The 20140-nt window shown below is 43.7% G+C and overlaps 1 protein-coding gene across 3 annotated transcripts in view; it reads right to left on the bottom strand.

The window, feature by feature from the left end:
* Positions 1–20140, bottom strand: part of PLCG1 (phospholipase C gamma 1) — an 85697-nt gene that overhangs the window by 23269 nt on the left and 42288 nt on the right. For 2 of the 3 annotated variants that reach the window (XM_033153395.1, XM_033153397.1), the window contains exons 5-12: positions 11007–11091; positions 10467–10550; positions 9625–9647; positions 9043–9115; positions 5203–5304; positions 3719–3837; positions 2599–2684; positions 1352–1472 (exon numbers count right to left, since the gene is read on the bottom strand). In XM_033153395.1, coding sequence (XP_033009286.1) covers positions 1352–1472; positions 2599–2684; positions 3719–3837; positions 5203–5304; positions 9043–9115; positions 9625–9647; positions 10467–10550; positions 11007–11091 — 693 coding nt within the window. The remainder of the gene's footprint in view (positions 1–1351; positions 1473–2598; positions 2685–3718; positions 3838–5202; positions 5305–9042; positions 9116–9624; positions 9648–10466; positions 10551–11006; positions 11092–20140) is intronic. The other variant, XM_033153396.1, reaches the window with a different exon arrangement.

Genomic DNA, 20140 nt, shown 5'->3' with positions numbered 1-20140 from the left:
CTGTGTATATACAAGTGACTGTGTGGGAGCACAGAGAAAGCACAGAATGTAACAGGCAGAGAATCCAGCTTCTTGAAAATCTCTGCTTAAGGTTTTTAAAAGTTTTTTTTAAAAAATATGCTTAAAGGGCACTAGCAGAGCCTGCTGAAATGTCTGGATCCACATTTCATGTCAAGTGAATTGCAGATTAAAACTTCCAGTAGCTGGAGATGAAGTTTCACTGCCTTGCATAGGTCCTACATATACCAAAGATTAGAAAAGGGACACATTATGTAACTATTTTTTTTAAATGCATGGGTTTTGCAAAATGAAATTAATTATGCAGCTTTGATCAGCATGTATGCCAAAATCCAGGTTTTTTTCTTAGTTCCATTAAAAAAACAAAACAGAACATTTTCGTCCCAGAATGATGCTTTGTTGGTATACAACATCTGTGCTCAGAGACCTGCACTGGTTGTCGATAACCCACCAGACAAAGTTGAAGGTGCTGTTATTAGTATACAAATCCCTTAACAACTTGAGACCAGTTTACCTATGAGATCACCTTGCCCCCAAATGCGCACTCAAACACTTCCATCAGAGGAACTGGCACTCCTACGGGTGCATGTAATACCTGCTGCACATCTCGAAACAAAATAAAAAATACACCTGTGTATCTGAAGAAGTGTGCATGCACACGAAAGCTCATACCAATAACAAACTTAGCTGGTCTCTAAGGTGCTACCGGAAGGAATTTTTTTATTTTGTTTCAACTACGGCAGACCAACATGGCTACATACCTGTAACTAGTGCACATCTATAAGAACTTGATCATTTAGTGCAGGAACACCTGGACTTTGGAACTCCTTGCTTATTCAACATCAGCTAAAAACATTCTTGCTTAAACAAGCCTTTCCACATGCTTAGAAAGTTGAGGTAATTTTAAATGGTTTTAGTATTTTAACTTCTGCGCGCTTTAAGGTAGGGTTAGATTTTTCTTGATTCTACTGTTTTATCATTTTGTAAACCACTTTGAAGTTTCATACAATCAAGCGGTCAATACATTTTATGAAATAAAAGTATGAGCCAAATGCACACTGAATTGCGAGTTATGTATAGCCCAGTTTTAATATTTGTTACAGAAGGAAGACAATATTTAGGGTGGGGGTGTTTTTACCGACTACAATGCCAATGCATCATCGCAGACAGAAATATGGTGAGAGCGGTTCACATATATAAATTCAAGTACTGCAACCCCCAGACAAGCTGCAGCAAGCAATTTAGGGTTTGCATGTCAGAGGCCCCTGGAATCCAAGTACGTGAGCTGCAAATTCCTGGAGGACAGAATGCCACAACCCCCCACTTTACTTACTCAGAGGTCACAAAAGCATGTTCCTTGATGGTGGCTAGGACATCGGAAAACTTTATTTTGGTAGTTAACGTGTGCCCATGATAAATCACTGGCATTCCATCAGGGCCATCCCAGCAGTCAACTAAAAAGGGGAACAATTAAGAAAAGGCATCTAACTCAAGAAACACAAGCAAAGAGCATCATCATTATAAGGCGGCAAGGCACAGCTCTGCAGGAAATCTCTCGTGAGCAAGGAATCTAGAGGCATGCATCATGAGCACTCTGGCAGCCAGCAACCTGGCAGAACACACATTCCAGTGAACAATATCATTTCCTTTTCCTTCTTGATGTCAACATACGTGGAAGTGATGTGTGGAAGGGAATGCAGGTCAAAACAGTTTTGTGAATATACGTAGCATACAGCGCACTGATGATGCTATTGACACCAGAGCACAAGCTACAGGAAGCTCTTATAATTAAGTGTCCTGGCTTCCTTGAAAAGTTTCTGATGCAGAGAACTTTGGGCTGGGCCTGTGTAGCGACATGTGGAACACAGGAACCTGCCTTATAGCAGACAGGGCCGTCTTTACCCAGGGGTGCAAGGGGTGCGGGGCACCTGGGCGCCGAATTCAGGGGGGCGCCTAAGCTCTTAACTATCTACCTGTTATGAAATAATAAGTAATTTTGATTAAGCTAGAAAATTAAAATACATACATACCTAGGTATTACCGAAATGTATACCTACTGTTTCACTGAAGGGCTTTCGACTTTGTGCGCTCATTTACCAAAGACGCACTGCGCCAGCGTCATTCACAATGGCACATTTTAATTTCATCATTTACAGTTCAAATTCATTTAGAGAAATCGTTTTTAAAAAATGTTTATTTTCGCTAATTGTCGGCATTTGTCTGACATAAGCATAATAAAAGTTAATTCGGGGGCTAAACTAAATGTGGGGACGCTGGGTGGATCTTTGCACCCCAGTGACGCATATGCTAAAGACGGCCTTGATAGCAGGTCAGACTATTTGTTCATCTAGCCCAGTGCTGGCTACTCTGACTGGCAAAAGCACTCCAGGGCTCCAAACAGGGGTCTTTCACATCACCTACTGCCAGATCTCCTCAACGGGAGACAGAAGCTGCAAACCTCAGTGTGCAAAAGCATGTGTTTTACCACTGAGCTGAAGCCCTGCTCCAAGGCAAAATCACTTCTAGTTGGATGGAGAAAACAGCCTTGGAGGGAGCAATAGGGAAGAGGCCAGCACTCACGCTCAATACAGCGGCATCCCATGCGCAGGCATCGAGCATAAGCTTCCAGCGAAGACTCACTTGAGAACTGGTCTCCTGTCAGGTATCTATCCATGAGAAGAAGACAGGAAAACCATTTACATGACCTATGAACATCACAGCAAGCTTAAACAGCGATGTTAAAAACAACAACAACACACACTCAAATGCAACAGATAATTTAAGAGCAGGGTTTTTTGGGGGGGGGGGTTGTACACTGTACAACTCAGTTTGCATCAGGATAGGCGTTAGGTTCATGGTGTCCCAGGCAAGAAGGGTTGGTTGATGTGCCGACATTTTCCTTCTCCCAGCAATGCAGAAAATGAAATTAGTGAAGAGGACTGAGTATAACTCCACCTCACCTGCTTCAGTGCCACAGCACCAATGCAAAGAATTCATAAAATTCTTTTACCAAAAAGAATTCAATGGACTTCGAAAAAATCCTGGTGAAGCTACAGAGGTTTATGCAAAGGATCCAAACTAGAGGATTTCAGAGCCAGCTTCACACTTTGTTCCTCCTCCCTCCAGTTTTCCACAAACGAGCAATGCAAGTGCCAATAGCTCAGGCATCTCCAACATAGGTTCTGGAAGCTCTGAGATGACAAAGATTACAAAATGAATGTGATGTAGCTGTGGGAAGTAGCTGCTGTTGAGGGGCAGGGGTGGAATCGGTACAGAAGTCAAAGTGCTGGAGGGTTTGGCCCCAATCCAGATGACACACATGAAGCTGCCATTAGCTGCACAAGGTTTAACCTTGTCTAAAACCTGAGCAACTACTGGAAATTTCCAGTTGCAGGGGCAACCTGGACTGGGATTATAGGATTAGACATCTCACTCATCCCCAGTGCCACTGTATCAATCAAAAAATGTCCCACTCTAATGATTTCTTTTAGCAGAAATATGGAAACCACTTGAGTAGATGGATTCATTTCAGGTTTTGTGTCTTCCTGAGATCCCTTAACGGCTGTTGGCTAACATACTGACCTGCTGGTACAAATGGAAGACAGGTATGGGGTGGGGGTGGGGGAACCAAGCCAAACTCATCATGCAAATCAGATTTTCAAGTGTAGAACTAAACAGGGAACTTCCTTTATCTTCTTACGTGTTATGCGAGGAAGAAATCCAGTAGTGGGAGAGGGGGTTGTTCATGTCTTCAGGACGTACAACGTCAAGCTCCGAGTTCCATATACTGTTCTCTTTGGAAAACAGGAAGGTAAGGAACTGCCCAGAGGGAGAAAAACAAGGGAAGGGAAAACCCACATAAAACACTAAAACAAGAAAGGCAGTTTTTAAATAAGCTTTTAAAATTGTGTTTCTTCCTTTACAGCATTTATACGCCACCACTTCATTCCATAGGATCCAAAGGGCAGCAGCACGAAACAAGAATTAAAACCGTAACAAAACTACAGTGGTACCTCGGTTTTTGAACGTAATCCATTCCGGAAGACCACTTAGCTTCAGAAATGTTCAAAAACTGAATCTCAATAGCTGACAGCTCGGCTTCAGAGTCTTGCACTCAGTGGAAGCCGCGTTTCCTGTTAGACTTTTGAGGCGTGTTTGAAAACTGAGGTATTATTATTATTATTATTATTATTATTATTATTATTATTATTAAAATTTATATACCACCCTATACCCGAAGGTCTCAGGGCAGTTCAAATAAAAAGATCACAATAACAATATATAAAATAAAAATAAAAACAATAACCCAATAATACCCCCCCCCCAAAAGAGCCACATTTTAAAAGGGTATGGGATGTTGATCAGGTCAACCAAAGGCCTGGTTAAAAAGGAACTTTTTTTTTTGCCTGGCGCCTCAAGTTATATAATGAAGGCACCAGGTGAACTTCCCTGGGGAGAGCATTCCACAGAAGGGGAGCCACTGCAGAGGAGGCCCATTCTCGTGTTGCCACCCTCCGGACCTCTTGGGAAATCGAAGATATAAGGAATAGGGAAGCTCTTAACTGGGGACCAGATAAGGCCCAAAAGGTTTTTGAACCTGGCCCACAGCATTCCCCCACTTGGCCTCGCTCCTTGCAGATAAATTTGGGTTGTCAAAATGGGGTGGGACTCCCATTTATCCCTCTTAAGCCTAAATGTGGGACCGAGGGTGGTGGGTAAGGAGGTTTGGCAGGAGAGAAGGATGTACATCAGAAGACAGATAAGGGGAGAAAGAGAGAGAGAGAATGAAGGGGGGAGGCGAGAAAGTGTTGCATTATGCCGCATTGTAGTGTTAATTCACTACAGTGAGCAGCAGTCAGGATAGCTACCGCCTGGCCTGACTCTTCCTGAAGACTATTACCTGTCCACATGTGCAGTAACACAGAGAGACACGGCAGCCAGGACTGAGGTACCAGTGATCCCCCCCAGGAGCAGCAGAGAAATGGCAGGGGCAAGAGGAGGGAGGGAGGCCAAGTGTTCATTGGTTGCAACGTGGCCGGCAGGCAGCCTCTATCAGAGAACATGGAATTGTAAAGCATCCTAGGGGAACAGTAAAAAGGGGCTTGTGCAATGTACCTTCTCACTTCACCCTCCCACCCAGCCCCGCTGCAGCCACCCACATCAGTAGATTCTTGGGAGTCTTACCTCATCCAGGGAAAAATAAGGCTCTTCGATTTCCCTCAGTGGGTCCTTCAGAAAGTTGAACATGAAGTCCTGGACAAAGAGGGGGTTAGTAGCCCAAAGTTCCTGTAAACACAAGGAAGGAGGAAGACAAGGAAACTTTCAGAAGCCAGATTCTTCCAGCATATCCAAGCATTCAGTTCAATCCTTTCTTTTTATAACAGAAATTTATTGGTTTTCCACATCAAAAACAAATACAACAAAAGAAACAACAAATAATAACAATCATTCAAAGAAAAAACAAATACTACAAACAACATCAACAAAATATAAAAAGAAAACTAATACATACCTTACACACAGGAACACACCAACTATTAATTATAATCTTATTTCAAATCTTATTGGGGGGACTTCCCCCGTTCTCTCTCCTGCGCTCAATTCTAGTTTACTTTAGTAACTTTTCTAACTATTTTAACAATTCATTCACCATTATTCTTAATCTTCATCTCAACATCTTATATCTTTTAACTTCTAGATAACAAATACAACATCATATTGCAAATCTTAACTTCTTGTATCCTAAAGTTCAATCCTAAAGTGCTTGGTGTGTGTCACATCTATTGCTTTAGAAATCCTTAAAATAGCTTTGTAAGGTGGGTCAGTATTATTACCCCTGAATTGCAGGTGAAGAGCTAAGGATGGGTGATTGTGTTGGGCTTGAATTGTAATTGCCTAGGCTCAAATCCCTGTACAACCCTGAAGCCTGGAGAAGGAGCTATTTCTCAGCTTAGCCTACATCTAGCAAGGCAGTGCAACTCGTACAGCTACAAAGAGAAAATAGCAAGCCACAGAGGAAGCTGCCCTGAATATGTGGGGAATATGTGGAATGGTGGGTTTGTGGCCAATATTCAAGAGGCCCTAAATGACTTCTCACAAGTCAGGTAGACCAATGTAAGCCCCTGAAATGGGGTGTTTGGGGCCAAAGAGAGAATAGAGATGAGCCAGCCAGTGACCCACTGGATCCTAAGTGATAGGCCTGTTCTCTACTGTGCTAGCACGACACAGTGTAATTACTGCTCCCCACCTCCTGGTGAGCAACAGGGCTTCAGACATAGCAGTGGTTCTGCCACTGCCCCCAAGCCCAGAGCTTGGATTATGCCCTATGCCAGATAATATCCCCAACTCCCATCAGAGTAATGAAGGGAAGAGCAAGGAGAGACATGGTTTATTTTGCTCTTTGACTTTATGGCTCCCTCTCCTTCATCATGTGCTCAGAAAACAGGCTGTTTTCTTTTTGTTTACTTCTCCAGTGGCATATTGTCCTCATTCTACAATATCAGCAGGATGAAACAGAAATTGCGCTAGTTAGTGAATATCTTAATGCACTCCTGGGACCACTGCAAGCTGGCAGCCACATGCAACATGAAACAGCTCAGACAAGCACAGAGTTGTTTTTCCAGTTTACCTGGTCTATTTAAATTTGAACTGGTGTTTTTTATTCATTTTCATTTTCTTTGAACTGTTTAACATGGTTGCATTGAGATATAAGTATTTGTTTACGTTAGAGCAAATGACATGCAATAATTACATAAAAATTAAAACAACCACAAACACTCAGAAAGACATTTCTGAATATATTTTGTATCAGTAACAATTAGAATTTGTAGGAAGGGCAGGGAGGGGGAAGAGGGGAAATGAAATATTTACTTCATGCATGCCGTACTGTGCTGCAGACTATGGGTACTGTTCTACCATATGCCTCATTATTTGTGCAATCAATAAAGTCACACCAGACAGAATAAAAATTGTTGTGTTTCTTTTGGCCTCTTACTACTTTTAATTTTTGTGTCAGTTTTTCCAATAACTTTGTTTGCCAAATTGCATTGTTCCATTGTGAACTGGCATTTATTGCAATAAATAATAATGGTGACAGCTGTATTTCCACACCCATTCTCCCAATCTCTTCTGAGAGCTCAGAGTGGCCCGCACAAGAATGCCGTGGCGAGACTCCTTATGGGGTCCTCGCCACGGGATCACATTCATCCAGTGCTATACCAGCTGCACTGGCTCCCGGTGGAATACAGGATCAGGTTTAAGGTGCTGTGGTTTTAACCTTTAAAGCCCTATACAACCTAGGACCCTCATACCTACAGGACCGCCTCTCCTGGTATGCCCCACAGAGGACCTTACAGTCCGCAAATAATAACATCTTGGAGGTCCTGGGTCTCAAGGAGATTAGACTGGCCTCGACCAGGGCCAAGGCCTTTTCGGCTGTGGCCCCGGCCTGGTGGAATGCTCTGTCACAAGAGACGAGGGCCCTGTGGGATCTGACATCTTTCCGCAGGGCCTGCAAGATGGAGCTGTTCTGCCAGGCCTTTTGGCCTTGGTCCAGTCTGACTCCCCCTCTCTCCCTATAAGAACTTATATGAAAGTGCCCCCAACTTTTCTCACAGGCTCATATAAGATCAGTATAAACAGTTAGGCCTGGTGAGCATTTGAGGTCCCCATCCCTAATTTGCGGGTTGGATTTCACTTTGATTCTGATTTGATTTTAGGATGTATTTGAATTGATTGCTTGATTTTATGGCAATATGTTATATATTTGATGTTAAGCCACTCTGAGCCCGGTTTTGGCCAGGGACGTCGGGGTATAAATAAAATAATTTATTTATTTATTTCTATTTCTATTATTATTATTATTATTATTATTATTATTATTATTATTATTATTCTCAGGCAGCCTCTCTGCCATCCTAGCAGGCCTCCTTTGTATCCAAAGTGTTCTGCATCATGTGATGTCAGACTGTTCTCAAGCCATACAGTTATTGGAAATATTTGCATGCCACTTCCCTTCTGTTTGAAGTGGCTTATGACAAAGAGAAATGTCTATAAAACAATTAAAAATGCAGACCACTAAAATGCTTCCCATCTAGCTTTAAAACATAAAAATGAGACACAGCAGCAAAGAGGTTTTTTTGTTTTGTTTTTTAACCAACTCAGCAGATTCATGCTGCATTCCTACTAACCAGCTGTCAGGATTAGGACTATTGGGGGGTGGGGCTCCTCAGAGGAAGAGAAATTGGATGTCATGGAAAATCCACTATAGTTCTAAGGCAGCCTAAAGCATCTAGTCTCATTGGCGCCTGGTCTCATCTGGTCTGCCCAGCTCCCCAACCACATCCTGAATCCTGCCTTAATCCGTCATCCCCCTTTCCTCAGGACCACAATAATGAAGGTTAGCAGCATGGTAGATGTGCAACAGGAGGGTTCATTCAGTTTGTAATTTAAGAGTTATTTCTGTTAGTGTTAAAGTCTACCAGCCAAGAGGGGGACAGGAGGCCTGCTTAGCAACCAGGCATAGTGGCATGATCAACACAGAGGCAACATATGCTCTGATTGGCTGTGTGCTCCTAAGGGACCTTTTCCTCTGCATGTTGGGTTCAGTGTTTCCCTGTTACGGACAAGGCCTTGTTCACTTTTGCCCAGTAAAGTTTTATCAGGATTTATTTTCTCTCTGGACTCCATATGCGTTATTTAGGTGACAGCTAACACAATAGACCTGATGAGAAGCCAGGTCTCCACGTAAAAGCACTTGTTTGGTTATATTTAATAGTAGTTAAACAGTCAGTGCAACCTGTGAAATAAGGCACTGCTGTTCCAAATTTTCTAATTGTTACTGTGGCTGAAAGAGCCCAATTATTTCTCAGCACCAGTGCAAGGAACTCAACTTTATTTAAAGAACTCAGAATTCTCAATTGCCTACGAGAGGTCACTGTGTTGAGTGGTGTCCAAAAAAAAGCCATTGATTATCACATTCTGCTGTTTTCTTTCTCCATTTCCCTTTCTATTGCACGAACTCACCTTTTGGTATTCTAGCAAAAACATCTGGAACTCCTTCAGTGATACCCTGCAGTGCTCAGATCTCTCTGCACTGCTGGAGAAGGAAGCACAGACAAGACACGTTGGTTAGAAAGCATCACCCTAAGAACAAGCAGCTGCTGCACTGAGAAATCGGCTAAACAAGGAAGACAGTGTCAGAGCTGAGATGGATTACTGAAAGCAACTAGGGAGCCTCAACCATCCTTATACATGACAGCCTTGCTCCTTGTCTCTGCTCCTCCCTCTCCCACAAGGCAATAACGAGTCAAAGAAAACAGTTTGCTACGAAATAGATTCATTGCTATGCCAATGGTGAACTAAGAATGGGAAGAGAGAAACCTAGCCTCAGAATCTGTTTTGAACACCCCTGATTTAGAAATTCCACCACCAAACAGCTCAGCCCAGCATTTTTACAACAAGGCCCTTCATTGAAGACATATTGAGAATAGGGTCCTATTGAGGAAATGAGCAGTCTGCAGTCAAATGTCAACATACATTCATAAACAAGTCTAATTTCCAACCCACTCAACCCTCCCACTGTATATAGGAAAGAGAGCAGTTTACCTTTCCAAGAATGGAATAGCCATCTGCATAATGGGGAAAAAATGCATATATCAGCTGATTCTGCTTGGTATATTCAGTGTCACACTTTACACTTCAGTAAAGTTATGCAACGGCTTAATCACAATCCCCTATTATTTTAGGCTGTGCCTGCCATCATTATTTCAGTATACCCACATATGAAATGAATGAAATAAAAGATGTGGGCTGGGGGGGGGGGGACAACTCAATGACGACACTGATTCTCATCATTGTTTTACTATTATTGTTCTGTTGTTTTATTTGCAGGCTGCCCTAAAATATTCTTACTGAAGGGTGTCATGTAGTTCTTACATACAATAAGTTAGAGAGACGCTTGGAGTTTGGAGATGGACAAATGGTGAGAGCTCACATAACACTTTTTTCTGTAAAAACAAAGACAAAATGGCAAGTAAACTTGGGACCTCTTCCTTTTCAGAACTCTACTGTCTGTCTTTGAGTCCCTTTCTCTCACAATAGCAGGTCAGCAGCACACATAGCAACAGCAAGTCCTGGTCTGTGTAGAAAACTGATGCAAGAGAGCTGGTGATCCTCACTTTTCTGATCATGGTTATCTGTACACGGCACTAGAAACTAAACTGCAAAAGGAGCTTCCCATTTTCCACCTTCCATTTGTAGGCACAGATATTTTTTTCTAGTTAGGGTCATAAGTGCAGGTGAGGGAAATAGTTTGCTCTTTGAAATGTATTCAATTCACATGCTAGATAAAACAAAAGGGAAAGTAATGGGAAGTGGAACAGCACCAAAACAAAAGAGGAGGCATAGATTTTACAAAGTATCAAATATTACAGTTAGAAGTATCTCACCCCTTTTTGTGCATTGAACATCAGGCTCTGGTACAACTGGGCAAACTGTCCATATGTGATATCACCATTTCTCTGCTCCACATCCTGAAATGAGAGATTAGGGAGAAGGAAATCCTCTTAATAAATAACACTCATCCTCAGTCATGTATGACACCCCAGTTCTCCTATTTGTGGAAAGCAGAGTGCAGAGATGACTGTGGTGTTTTAACACTACAATCCTTGCGATCCACCAATGTGTTTTTAAATATACAAAGCAGGTGTCCATCCCCAGAGTGTCTTAATAGTTTGCTGAACGGTAGAGCATATGCGCTAGCACATGTTCATTCAGAAGGCTCTAGGTTCAAACTCTGGCTTCTCCAGTTAAAAGGATCAAGTGAACAGAAGACACATTTCTCTCTCCAAGACCCCACAGAGCTGGTGCTAGCCAGAATAGACAATACTGTGCTATGGCCCTTCCCCAACTGATGCTATGGTCCAGCTGATGGCAATGACTTCAAAGAGAATGCATGTTTAAAGGGGCAAAGAATATCAAGTATTTACTGTTAGTCTCTCGCGCAGAAACTTCATGTTAGGGACACGGTAGTTCACTTGAGACAACATGTTTTTCAGATCCTTTGCAGAGATCCTAGATGGTAAAGAACAAGAAAATAAATTATTGGGCATGTTCATGTGGAGCATTTATACCTCTCACTAACCCCTAAGTTCGAGAGACTACCTAAAATACATTTAAAATACAATTTAAAAGCCAAGAGCCAATGAGGACGGGCAAAATTACATACAGGTCCCTCCACTGCAGTTCCTGAGATGTTCTAACTGCCACCCTGACGGGTCACAGCTGGCCTCACAGGAAATGACCCTGGCCCAGAAATGGCTGCCAAAGCAGCCAGATGTTCATCCCTCACGAGGGCAGGGCTTCCTCACTCAAAGTGCTGCTGATGCCTCTCACAACTTCCGTCTCCGGTGGCTGGCCCCAGAGTCACCGGGGGAGTGAATGTGTGTATAACCCCAGTCCTCAGGTGCTGCAACTGCCACAGACAACCTGGTTGCTGCCTGGTTCCTAAAATCTGAGCTCTCGCTTTAAATCCAGAATAACAGGCAAATACACCTATAAAATCGAAGGCAACTCAATGAAAGGAGGGTGATAGGTCAAAACCACCTACAGTCCCTGCAGAAGCTGAAGTGGTGGTTATCTCTAAATATCTCCAAAATTACACAACTATTAAAGCTGCCACTTCTGCAGGATACAACTTGGGAAGGCCTGTGGGCCTTTCCCAAACGGCAGATTGAAATGATTTCAAAAGAGCTTTTAAAAAAAACAACCAACAGCTTGAGAAAAACAGGTCTGTTTGCTTTCCCAGCCATCACTTGGACAGTTTTCAGAAATTGTTTGGGAAATGGTTTCTCTTCAAGCTGCATCAGGAAGAAGAAGAGAAAATAAAGGAAAAGGAGGAAGAGCACAGAGACATAAGATGTGAGGGGAAAAATTTTTTCCAGAGGAATGGGGAAAGTCATTTTTTTAAAAAAATCTTATTTGTTTGCTGTTGGGAAAAAGTCCTCGTGGGCCTCATGGGTCTGTTTAAGAAAATGGGTTTCCAAATTGTGTTTCGGGTTCACTGGAAGCCTAGCAGGGGTTCCCAGATGAGAAAATAAGGTAGCCTATCCTCAAGGACTGCTCTGCCACATGGGGCCACAGGGGAACACATTCTAGGTTGTGCCAACTATTCATACAGGGCAGCAGGGAGTCCATGCCCTGCATGCCCAAAAATATGACATTGCACTGGGGTTTTGCGGCAGATGTGCCGTGGTTCTGCCACCAATAACGTTAACAGAGTTCTGAAAAAGTCAAACAGTTTGAAAACTGTTACGTTAAGGGTTGTATTCAAAGCAGCGCTAAGGGAAATGTTCAAGCAGTGCATGGATTTCTCCTTGCATAACAGAATATTTCACGCACTCCCTCAGCAGCCCCACTAAATCTGTTTAAGGTTTTCCCTCAGGAGCGGATTTGTGGGTGATGGAGGGGAAGTCCCCTTGCACAAGCATAATTCATTTCACTTGAGCAATTATTTCATTGAATACCCTCTGAAGTGAACTGAAGTTCACCCCTCCTAACGCTTTTTCAAGCCTTATTCTAGTTTACATACACAAGAACATTAGAAGAGCTTGATGAATGAAGAGAAAAGCCCATCTAGAGTAAAAATAAATAAAAAAGCAGCAAAGCTGATTTTAAACTGATTGGGGGCGGGGCGGGGGGAGTGGACAGCAGCTGAGGAAGATTTGGTGTGGCATATAACTTTCCCACTCAGATGAAGAGGGAAAACGTTACGATCGTTTAAATGTCAGTGGGGTAAAGCTAGATCTTTTTGTCCTAACAAGCCAGATCTTTATTTTCCCTCCTGCACGTATCAATGTCACATGACTGACAGGTGTGGGATATACCACCACGGCCGCATCAAATTCTCTGCACATCAGCTGATTCAAATTCTGCTTTCTGCAAGCTTTGGGAATGCAAGCCAGTTCCCTGCAGGAACTCACTGGTACATGTGGACCAAGCAGGACTGAACTCCCGACACACCAGCTAATATGTGAGAAATTCTTTTGCACCTGTGCCTCTGCCTACCCCACACTTGGCATGACACATAACATCTGGTGCAGGGCAGGTGCATATGGGGTTGGGGGAAATGGCCTGGGGAGCCCAGTTAGGCCTGTTAAAACTTTTGGAAGCCATCTGAACCTTCAAAGTGCTTTCGCCTGTTGCACAGCTTAGCAAAGTATAGCAGAGTATCGCAGCGATTATTGAGCAACTCTTGAGATTGCCCAGGTGGACGACGAGCAGGAACCAAAACTGCTGACTAGCAACTTGGTTCTTGTTGTTTTATTATTTACAGCAGCAAACATACAAGCTATTCACAAGTTACTGTTTACAACACGACCTCTTCACTCTCAGCAACTCCTCAGCACTAGCCACACCACACTAAAACTCTCCACACACACCAGTGTTATAGGTCATGCCTATACGGTATAAGGCTGGGTCTCCTTATCTCTTGGCAGATTCCTTTCATGTTCTGTCTTCCCACGCTGTGGAGATTCTAACTGCAAACTTGCAAAGCTGCCTGCAAATCATGGATTCCAACAAGGCCCATGGGCCAGAGGTTGTGGTTTCAGGAACTATCTTCTTCCCAGAAATCTACATTTTGCTTCCAGGACCTCATGACTCCGTTTCTCCATGTCACTGATACTGATATGCACCATGACCACTGATTCTGCCCCAGAACTGTATACCAGGCTATACAATGGGCAACATTCACAACTTTTGCACGAAGCAAGCAATTCACCCTGGTGGTCTGCACCCCCCCCCAGCTAGCTATATTCCCAATTATAGACTCACCCAGTCCCATAAAGCAGGCATATGATGATCATTAAAGTGCAATTAGTTGCCACAGATTCAGAATAGGTTATGAACTCTGGATGGCACTCCATCCTCTTACTGAAGGCCTCTCCACATATTATGTTAAAGATATTTAAAAGCATCCCTTTTTCGATAAACTATATTGCTCATGGGTCATCGCTTGGCAATGCCAGGATCATTTGGATGTGACTGGGTATCTGAACCCGTGCCAATGTGGTGTCCAGTAAGGTTTCAAAACAGGAACAGTGATTAGTGAACCATTTTTGTCTGCTAGTTGCAGGGAATTCTCTCTTGCTGGCCTGATTAGATAATTCAGCAGCATTTCATTATAAACTGCTGATGACTCTAACGCAAGACCCGGTAGAGTAATACTGCTATTATATATATATGGAGAGAGAGAGAGAGAGAGAGAGAGAGAGAGAGAGAGAGAGAGAGAGACTGAGACTCTGCTCCTACCTGGCAAGGAGACTCCAAAGTGTGGTGCCAGGGAACAGCATTTCTTCACTGAGTGCCCTCCATGCAAACTGGGCTCTTAACTTAAATGAATTTCAATAACATGGGATAATTGACTGGTCCAATTACCAAAATAGGAAAGTAGAAAGCTGCCTTATAATAAGTCAGACCATGGGTCCATCTAGGTCAGTAATGTCTACATTGACCACCGCTAGCTCTCCAGGGTTTCAGACAAGGGTCTCTCTTAGCCCTACTTGGAGATGAGCAAGATTGAAACTGGGACCTCCTGTTCACTGAGCTACAGCCTTTTCCCAATAGAGCAAGTTACCTGTCATTAAATGAGTTTGGCCTTTCAGTTTAGGAGCACTACTACCAGTGGTTCTATGTAATCAACATATTTTACCTTTTCTGCAGTGTGTAATCAAATCAAAGGAGCCTTCTCAACATTCTGATCTCGACCATTTGCTAATTAGCCGAGGTTTACATTTGTCCAGGGATTCTCTGTGTTCCACAGAGCAAACTGAGGTTGAGAGGAGAAACCTAACAATTCAGTAGAGTTTGTCAGCCAAACGATGACTGATAAAATCCAAGCAAATCAGTTTCAGATGAGGATTTGCTGGCAAAGAAATAATGTGCTCCTGGCAACCCAGACACTATGGTCCCCTCTCCCCAGGAAGAGAGACTGCAGAACTCCCTTCACAGCAGCACAGGAAAACACTGGACTTAATCCAGTTAAAAAATCCTTCCCAGCTGAACTCCTGAGAGATGCATGTTGCAAACAGACAACCTTGCAGTTTGAGGATTAGCTCCAGTCATTAGGTCAGGAAATGGAACCCAGTAACTACCCATTTATTACTTCCAGATCTCAGTGGGTGAGAAAACAGTGTCTGCATTCCAAGAGGAGGAAGGGAAACTGAGAAACTGAACAAAGGACCAATGGCCACTAATCAGTTTTCCACACTGTAATCACGAGTTCATCTCCCCACCTCACCCCTCTCTCACACACATACACTCACACACACATCAGTATACAAGGATTTCTGTAACTACAACAGCTGCAAATTCAATGACTTTGTGTGATTCTCATATTCAGATCATAGTAAAAAAAAAAAAAAAACACTCCAGGTTTCTGCACATGTGCAGAGGCAAAGGTTATATGAACATTCCAGCTCAAAACCCCTCCAGGCTGTTTTACTGAAGGCATATTCTGTAGAGGGAAGTGAGGGGCAGGTGGGGTTTGTAAACCTTAGCTGCCTTGTGGGGTATCTACACAAATCTAGAGTGGAGTCCCTAAGATGGCACACCTCCTTCCAGCAACTCCTGCAGCCAAGCTGGTGCCAGACAAATTGCTTTGCTTTCATTTGGCCCAACTGTGAGGCCGAGAGGGGAGTCTTGTCATCTGGGCATCCCAGGACCTCCATACACACTGCCTAGGCTTGCGCCCTGAGGCTTGCACACTTCAGGGCTGCAAAACATACCCGTAACAGTTTGACTTCACCCCCAGTCGCCTAAGAAAGATGGATGCCAGCAATAATTCTGCAATAATTCTTGACTCAACTATAGTGCATTAAAGGTAAAGGTAAAGGGACCCCTGACCATTAGGTCCAGTCATGTCCAAATCTGGGGTTGCGGTGCTCATCTCGCATTACTGGCTGAGGGAGCCGACATACAGCTTCTGGGTCATGTGGCCAGCATGACAAAGCCACTTCTGGTGAACCAGAGCAGAACACCGAAATGCCGTTTACCTTCCTGCTGGAGCAGTACCTATTTATCTACTTGCACTTTTGACGTGCTTTTGAACTGCTAGGTGGGCAGCAGCTGGGACCGACAACGGGAGCTCACCCCATCGCAGGGATTCGAACCGCCGACCTTCTGATCAGCAAGCCCTAGGCTCTGTGGTTTAACCCATAGCGCCACCACAGTGCATTAGTGGTGGATTTATTCTGCTTTAGTTTGTTCTGCAGTGCTTCCCCAATGCTACCACATTACTGCTTTGCAGAGTGGCTGCAAAAGTGGGACAAAAATAAAGCAGAACATTTGGGGGTATACAAAGTTATGGGATTTCAGCAGGAGATTGGATTGGAAATGATGTGGTGTGGCCACTCCGAAACTTCTGCAGGTGCAAATAGTATTGAAAGTGGCATCACGTGTGACTGCCCCAATAGTATCATGAGCACAAATCATCATGAATGTGCAATGAAAGGGGTGTCTGGAGGGGCCCTGAGAGTTTGCCAGACAAGCAATCCCACCTACTATTTCCTCATAGAATAAAATTAAAAACATAAACACCCCCAAACCTCACAAAACAGGTTAGTTTCACTTGAAATACTAGGGGTATTTCTCTCTCTTACAAAACCCAAAATATCTGTTTATCAGCAGAGTGTGCACACCAAAGCAGGCGATGAGGGTAGGCTTCACCCAGCTAATTCCAGGAACTGTATTACTGAATGGCTTTATTCTGAAAGGAATCAAAAACACATGGCGCAATCAAGAAAAGGTAATTTACAATCTGCCTAAGAAGCAGGCTTCCCTCTGCCCGCCCGCCCCCCAAGATGGTAAAAAGGGCTTGTCTCTTACTTGCATAATTGCAGGAGTCTAGAATTAAATGTACAGATTCCAAAACCATATCAAAGTCACTGAACACCCACCACTAGTCTCCATTATACTCTATAACACATGTTCTCTGAGAACAAAGAGCAAGAAAAAAAGAAGTCCAATCAAGGCCAGGAAGTTCAAAGCAAGCTGGAACTGGGAAAACGTCCTTGAATTTCCTGAGCCCCACCTTTTAATAGGGAGAACCTTGCTATTTGGAAGGTGTTCATCCACTTTTGGAATACGAACAAATGGATAGTTTACACAGACCCACTTAAGTGCCTTAAAGTGAGGTGTATATCAGGATATAAACCAGGGAGCTTCAATAGACAGAGAGTACCAGATGATACCACCGAGGAGCATCTATGCCAAGCCTGGCAATTTGAGCCTCTCAAGGGTTATCACCTAATGCAGAGCCTCCTTTGGTGATCTTTGCAAGTAGGAAGAACTTATGCGGTAAAAAGCATTTCCTGAAGTATGCGAGGTCTAATTCCAGTTGCTGGCCTGGTGTGCATGCAACCCATGCTGCTTTGGCCCCAACACATGGGTTTACTGTGTGGATCGGGTGCGTATAGGAGTAAACCATATCGACAGCTCAGTTGTCAAGGAGGACCACAACCTCGAGCATGCCAGATTTCCCCAGCTTGGAAACTCTGATTGTTCTTTATTTATAAAACTATATTTACAGCACACCTCCCTGCAAATGTGTTGGCTCCAGCATTTACTCAAAGAATCTAAGTACACATGCAGGTTTCAAATAGCAGGCCGACAAGCAAGCAAAAACATGTGAGCAATCCACTTCCAGGTATGTGTGGAGTGGTGCCTTCCATGCAACCAGCTTAGTGTCAACATAGAGGACATTTCAGCACTTGCTAAAACCTCATTTATTTTCCCAAGCTTTTTGCTGGCCATTAGTACCTGTTGGTTGTATTTATTTTATGTCTACTTTCGTCTACTGGCTGCTTTTGCGTTGTAATTTAAAAATAAAAATAAAAATAAAAAAATCCTTCCAGTAGCACCTTATGGAGACCAACTAAGTTTGTTCTTGGTATGAGCTTTCATGTGCATGCACACTTATTTTGTTTTGACTATGGCAGACCAACACTGCTACCTACCTGTAACTGTAATTTTAATATACCAATATCTTTTTTTTACTGAACGCTGCCAAGCAGCAGCATAGCTGGGTGCCTGGGGTAAGTGGCGCCCAGTGCACCCTGCTGCCACCCCGGCCCTCCCTAGCTGCACTTCTGCAGCAGCAGCAGTAGCAGAATGCATTGCACTTAAGCAAAAAGCAGAGTTTCCGTTGTCTCTTGAGGGGCACCCTCAATTATTACTGCCCTGGGCCCCCCCCCCACCAACTTCAATCTCATAGCAAATGAGCATGGCAAATTTTATTTGTTATTCAGGTTGTAAAGCTTCCCTTGATGAAGAGCTAGTCATGTGTGTGTGCACACATGCACACACACACACACACACACCAGTCAAATACACACAAAGAAGATAACTGCCATTTAGATTTCGAGAGACCTTGCTTTGAGCATCTAGGTCCCTTGTACAAAAGAAGGGCCTATTTATTCCTCTGACAACAATGGCTCTTGCTCAAAGCACACCAGCCAGTTGTGTCTTTGTTTCTTCGCCCTCTCAGACAAGGGACTGTGGAAACAGGGAAACTCAGAAGACACATACAAACAAGAAGGCATGACAAAGGTTCATTTAGAACCCCAGGCTGGCTTATTATATCCACTGAGAGCACTTAGCATTTTTCCTGCTTTGCAGGCTGAACCATCCCCTCAAGTCCACGGAGCAGAGAATTCAGAAAGCAGGTGGCAATAATCTCCTGAAGACACGACACAAACTCGTCAATATGCAAATCATGCAATAATGTACCCCGCCCTCCCTGACAGATGTTGCTCATTATTTGCCTCCATGCTGTGTTGGTGCTGTGGGCTGCCTCTGTCCCAGCTCCTGATTAAATAACGATCAAGCCAAGGCCTCCTGCCAGAACAGGAAATAGGAAGACCGAATGCACAAGGGAGAAAGGACACAAGCAAGCAGCAGAGGCGCCAGGCAGCCTTTGGCACTGGAGGCACAAGGGAAATGCAACTTGTATTTATTTGCTGGGGAAAGAGATTCAAAGGGTTTCAAGTTGTGGTATCAAGCAAGTACAGTGGTATCAAGCAAGTACAGTGGTACCTCCGGCTGCGAACAGGATCCGTTCCAGAGGTCCGGCCGCATCTCGAGGAATTTGCAACTGGAGGACCACTTCTGTGCATGCGCACGGCACGGTTTAGTGCTTCCATGCGGGGCGAAACCCCGGGAAATACTTCCGGGTTTGCCGCATTCGCATCCCAAAGTTTACGTATCCAGAGGGATACATAAGCAGAGGTACGACTGTACTACATTTGGCAGGTTTAATATACAAGTGGGCTCCTTTGCCTTTAGTGGCTGGGCAGAGTAACTTTCATGAGGTGTCTCCCAGCACATCATTGCAGTAGTGGGAGATGAACAACTCTCTAGCATTCCTCCTTCATGGCAGTGGCTCCCAAACTTACAGTATCTCAAGGAAGACTCTCCACATTGATTTACTTGCCATCTGCACTGCAAAGGATTCTGGAGGGCAATCTAGGGTGTAGACACTGCTGGACGTAACTGTTCCCCTGTGCAGTCTAAGAGTGAACCTTTGAACACATCCAACCGTCCCCACTGCGGCTTCAGAACAAGATCAATACAGATGGGAAATAGCTACATTTCAGGAATGGAAGGGCTGAAAGCTGTAATGTAAGCGTGAGCAGAAATATTACCAGCAACATGTAACCCCTTCCCTGTTTGCAAAGGAGAAATGTCATGTCCTAACACAGTGAATTAATTGTGCACTATTCCCTTGGCCTAAGGAAACCATACTCCCTTAAGAGATCTTTAAATATTAAACAATTCAGAAATGTTTTAAATAAACAAACACAGGTGCTCAATCTCTGTCTCCAACGAAGACTTTAAAAAAAATGAAACGGGCAAAACAGATGATCTTGCAGACTACCAAATCCATCAGATGCTCAGTCACCATGGCAACAATGGCATTATTCCTGGTTGCACATGCCCTTGTAAGGTGGAACCTTCGGAAAGTTTTCTTGCAGCATTTATTTTGCAGGCAGGTGGCTTTTGCTGCCGACACCATTTCTAGTTCAAAAAGATCAGGTATCAAGGTGATGGGAAAGACCTTCACCTG

This window comes from Lacerta agilis, chromosome 6 (assembly GCF_009819535.1).
Source record: "Lacerta agilis isolate rLacAgi1 chromosome 6, rLacAgi1.pri, whole genome shotgun sequence".
Lineage (NCBI taxonomy): Eukaryota > Metazoa > Chordata > Lepidosauria > Squamata > Lacertidae > Lacerta > Lacerta agilis.
Note: the sequence above shows the minus strand (reverse complement) of the source record. Positions and strands in the feature narration are given on the sequence as shown.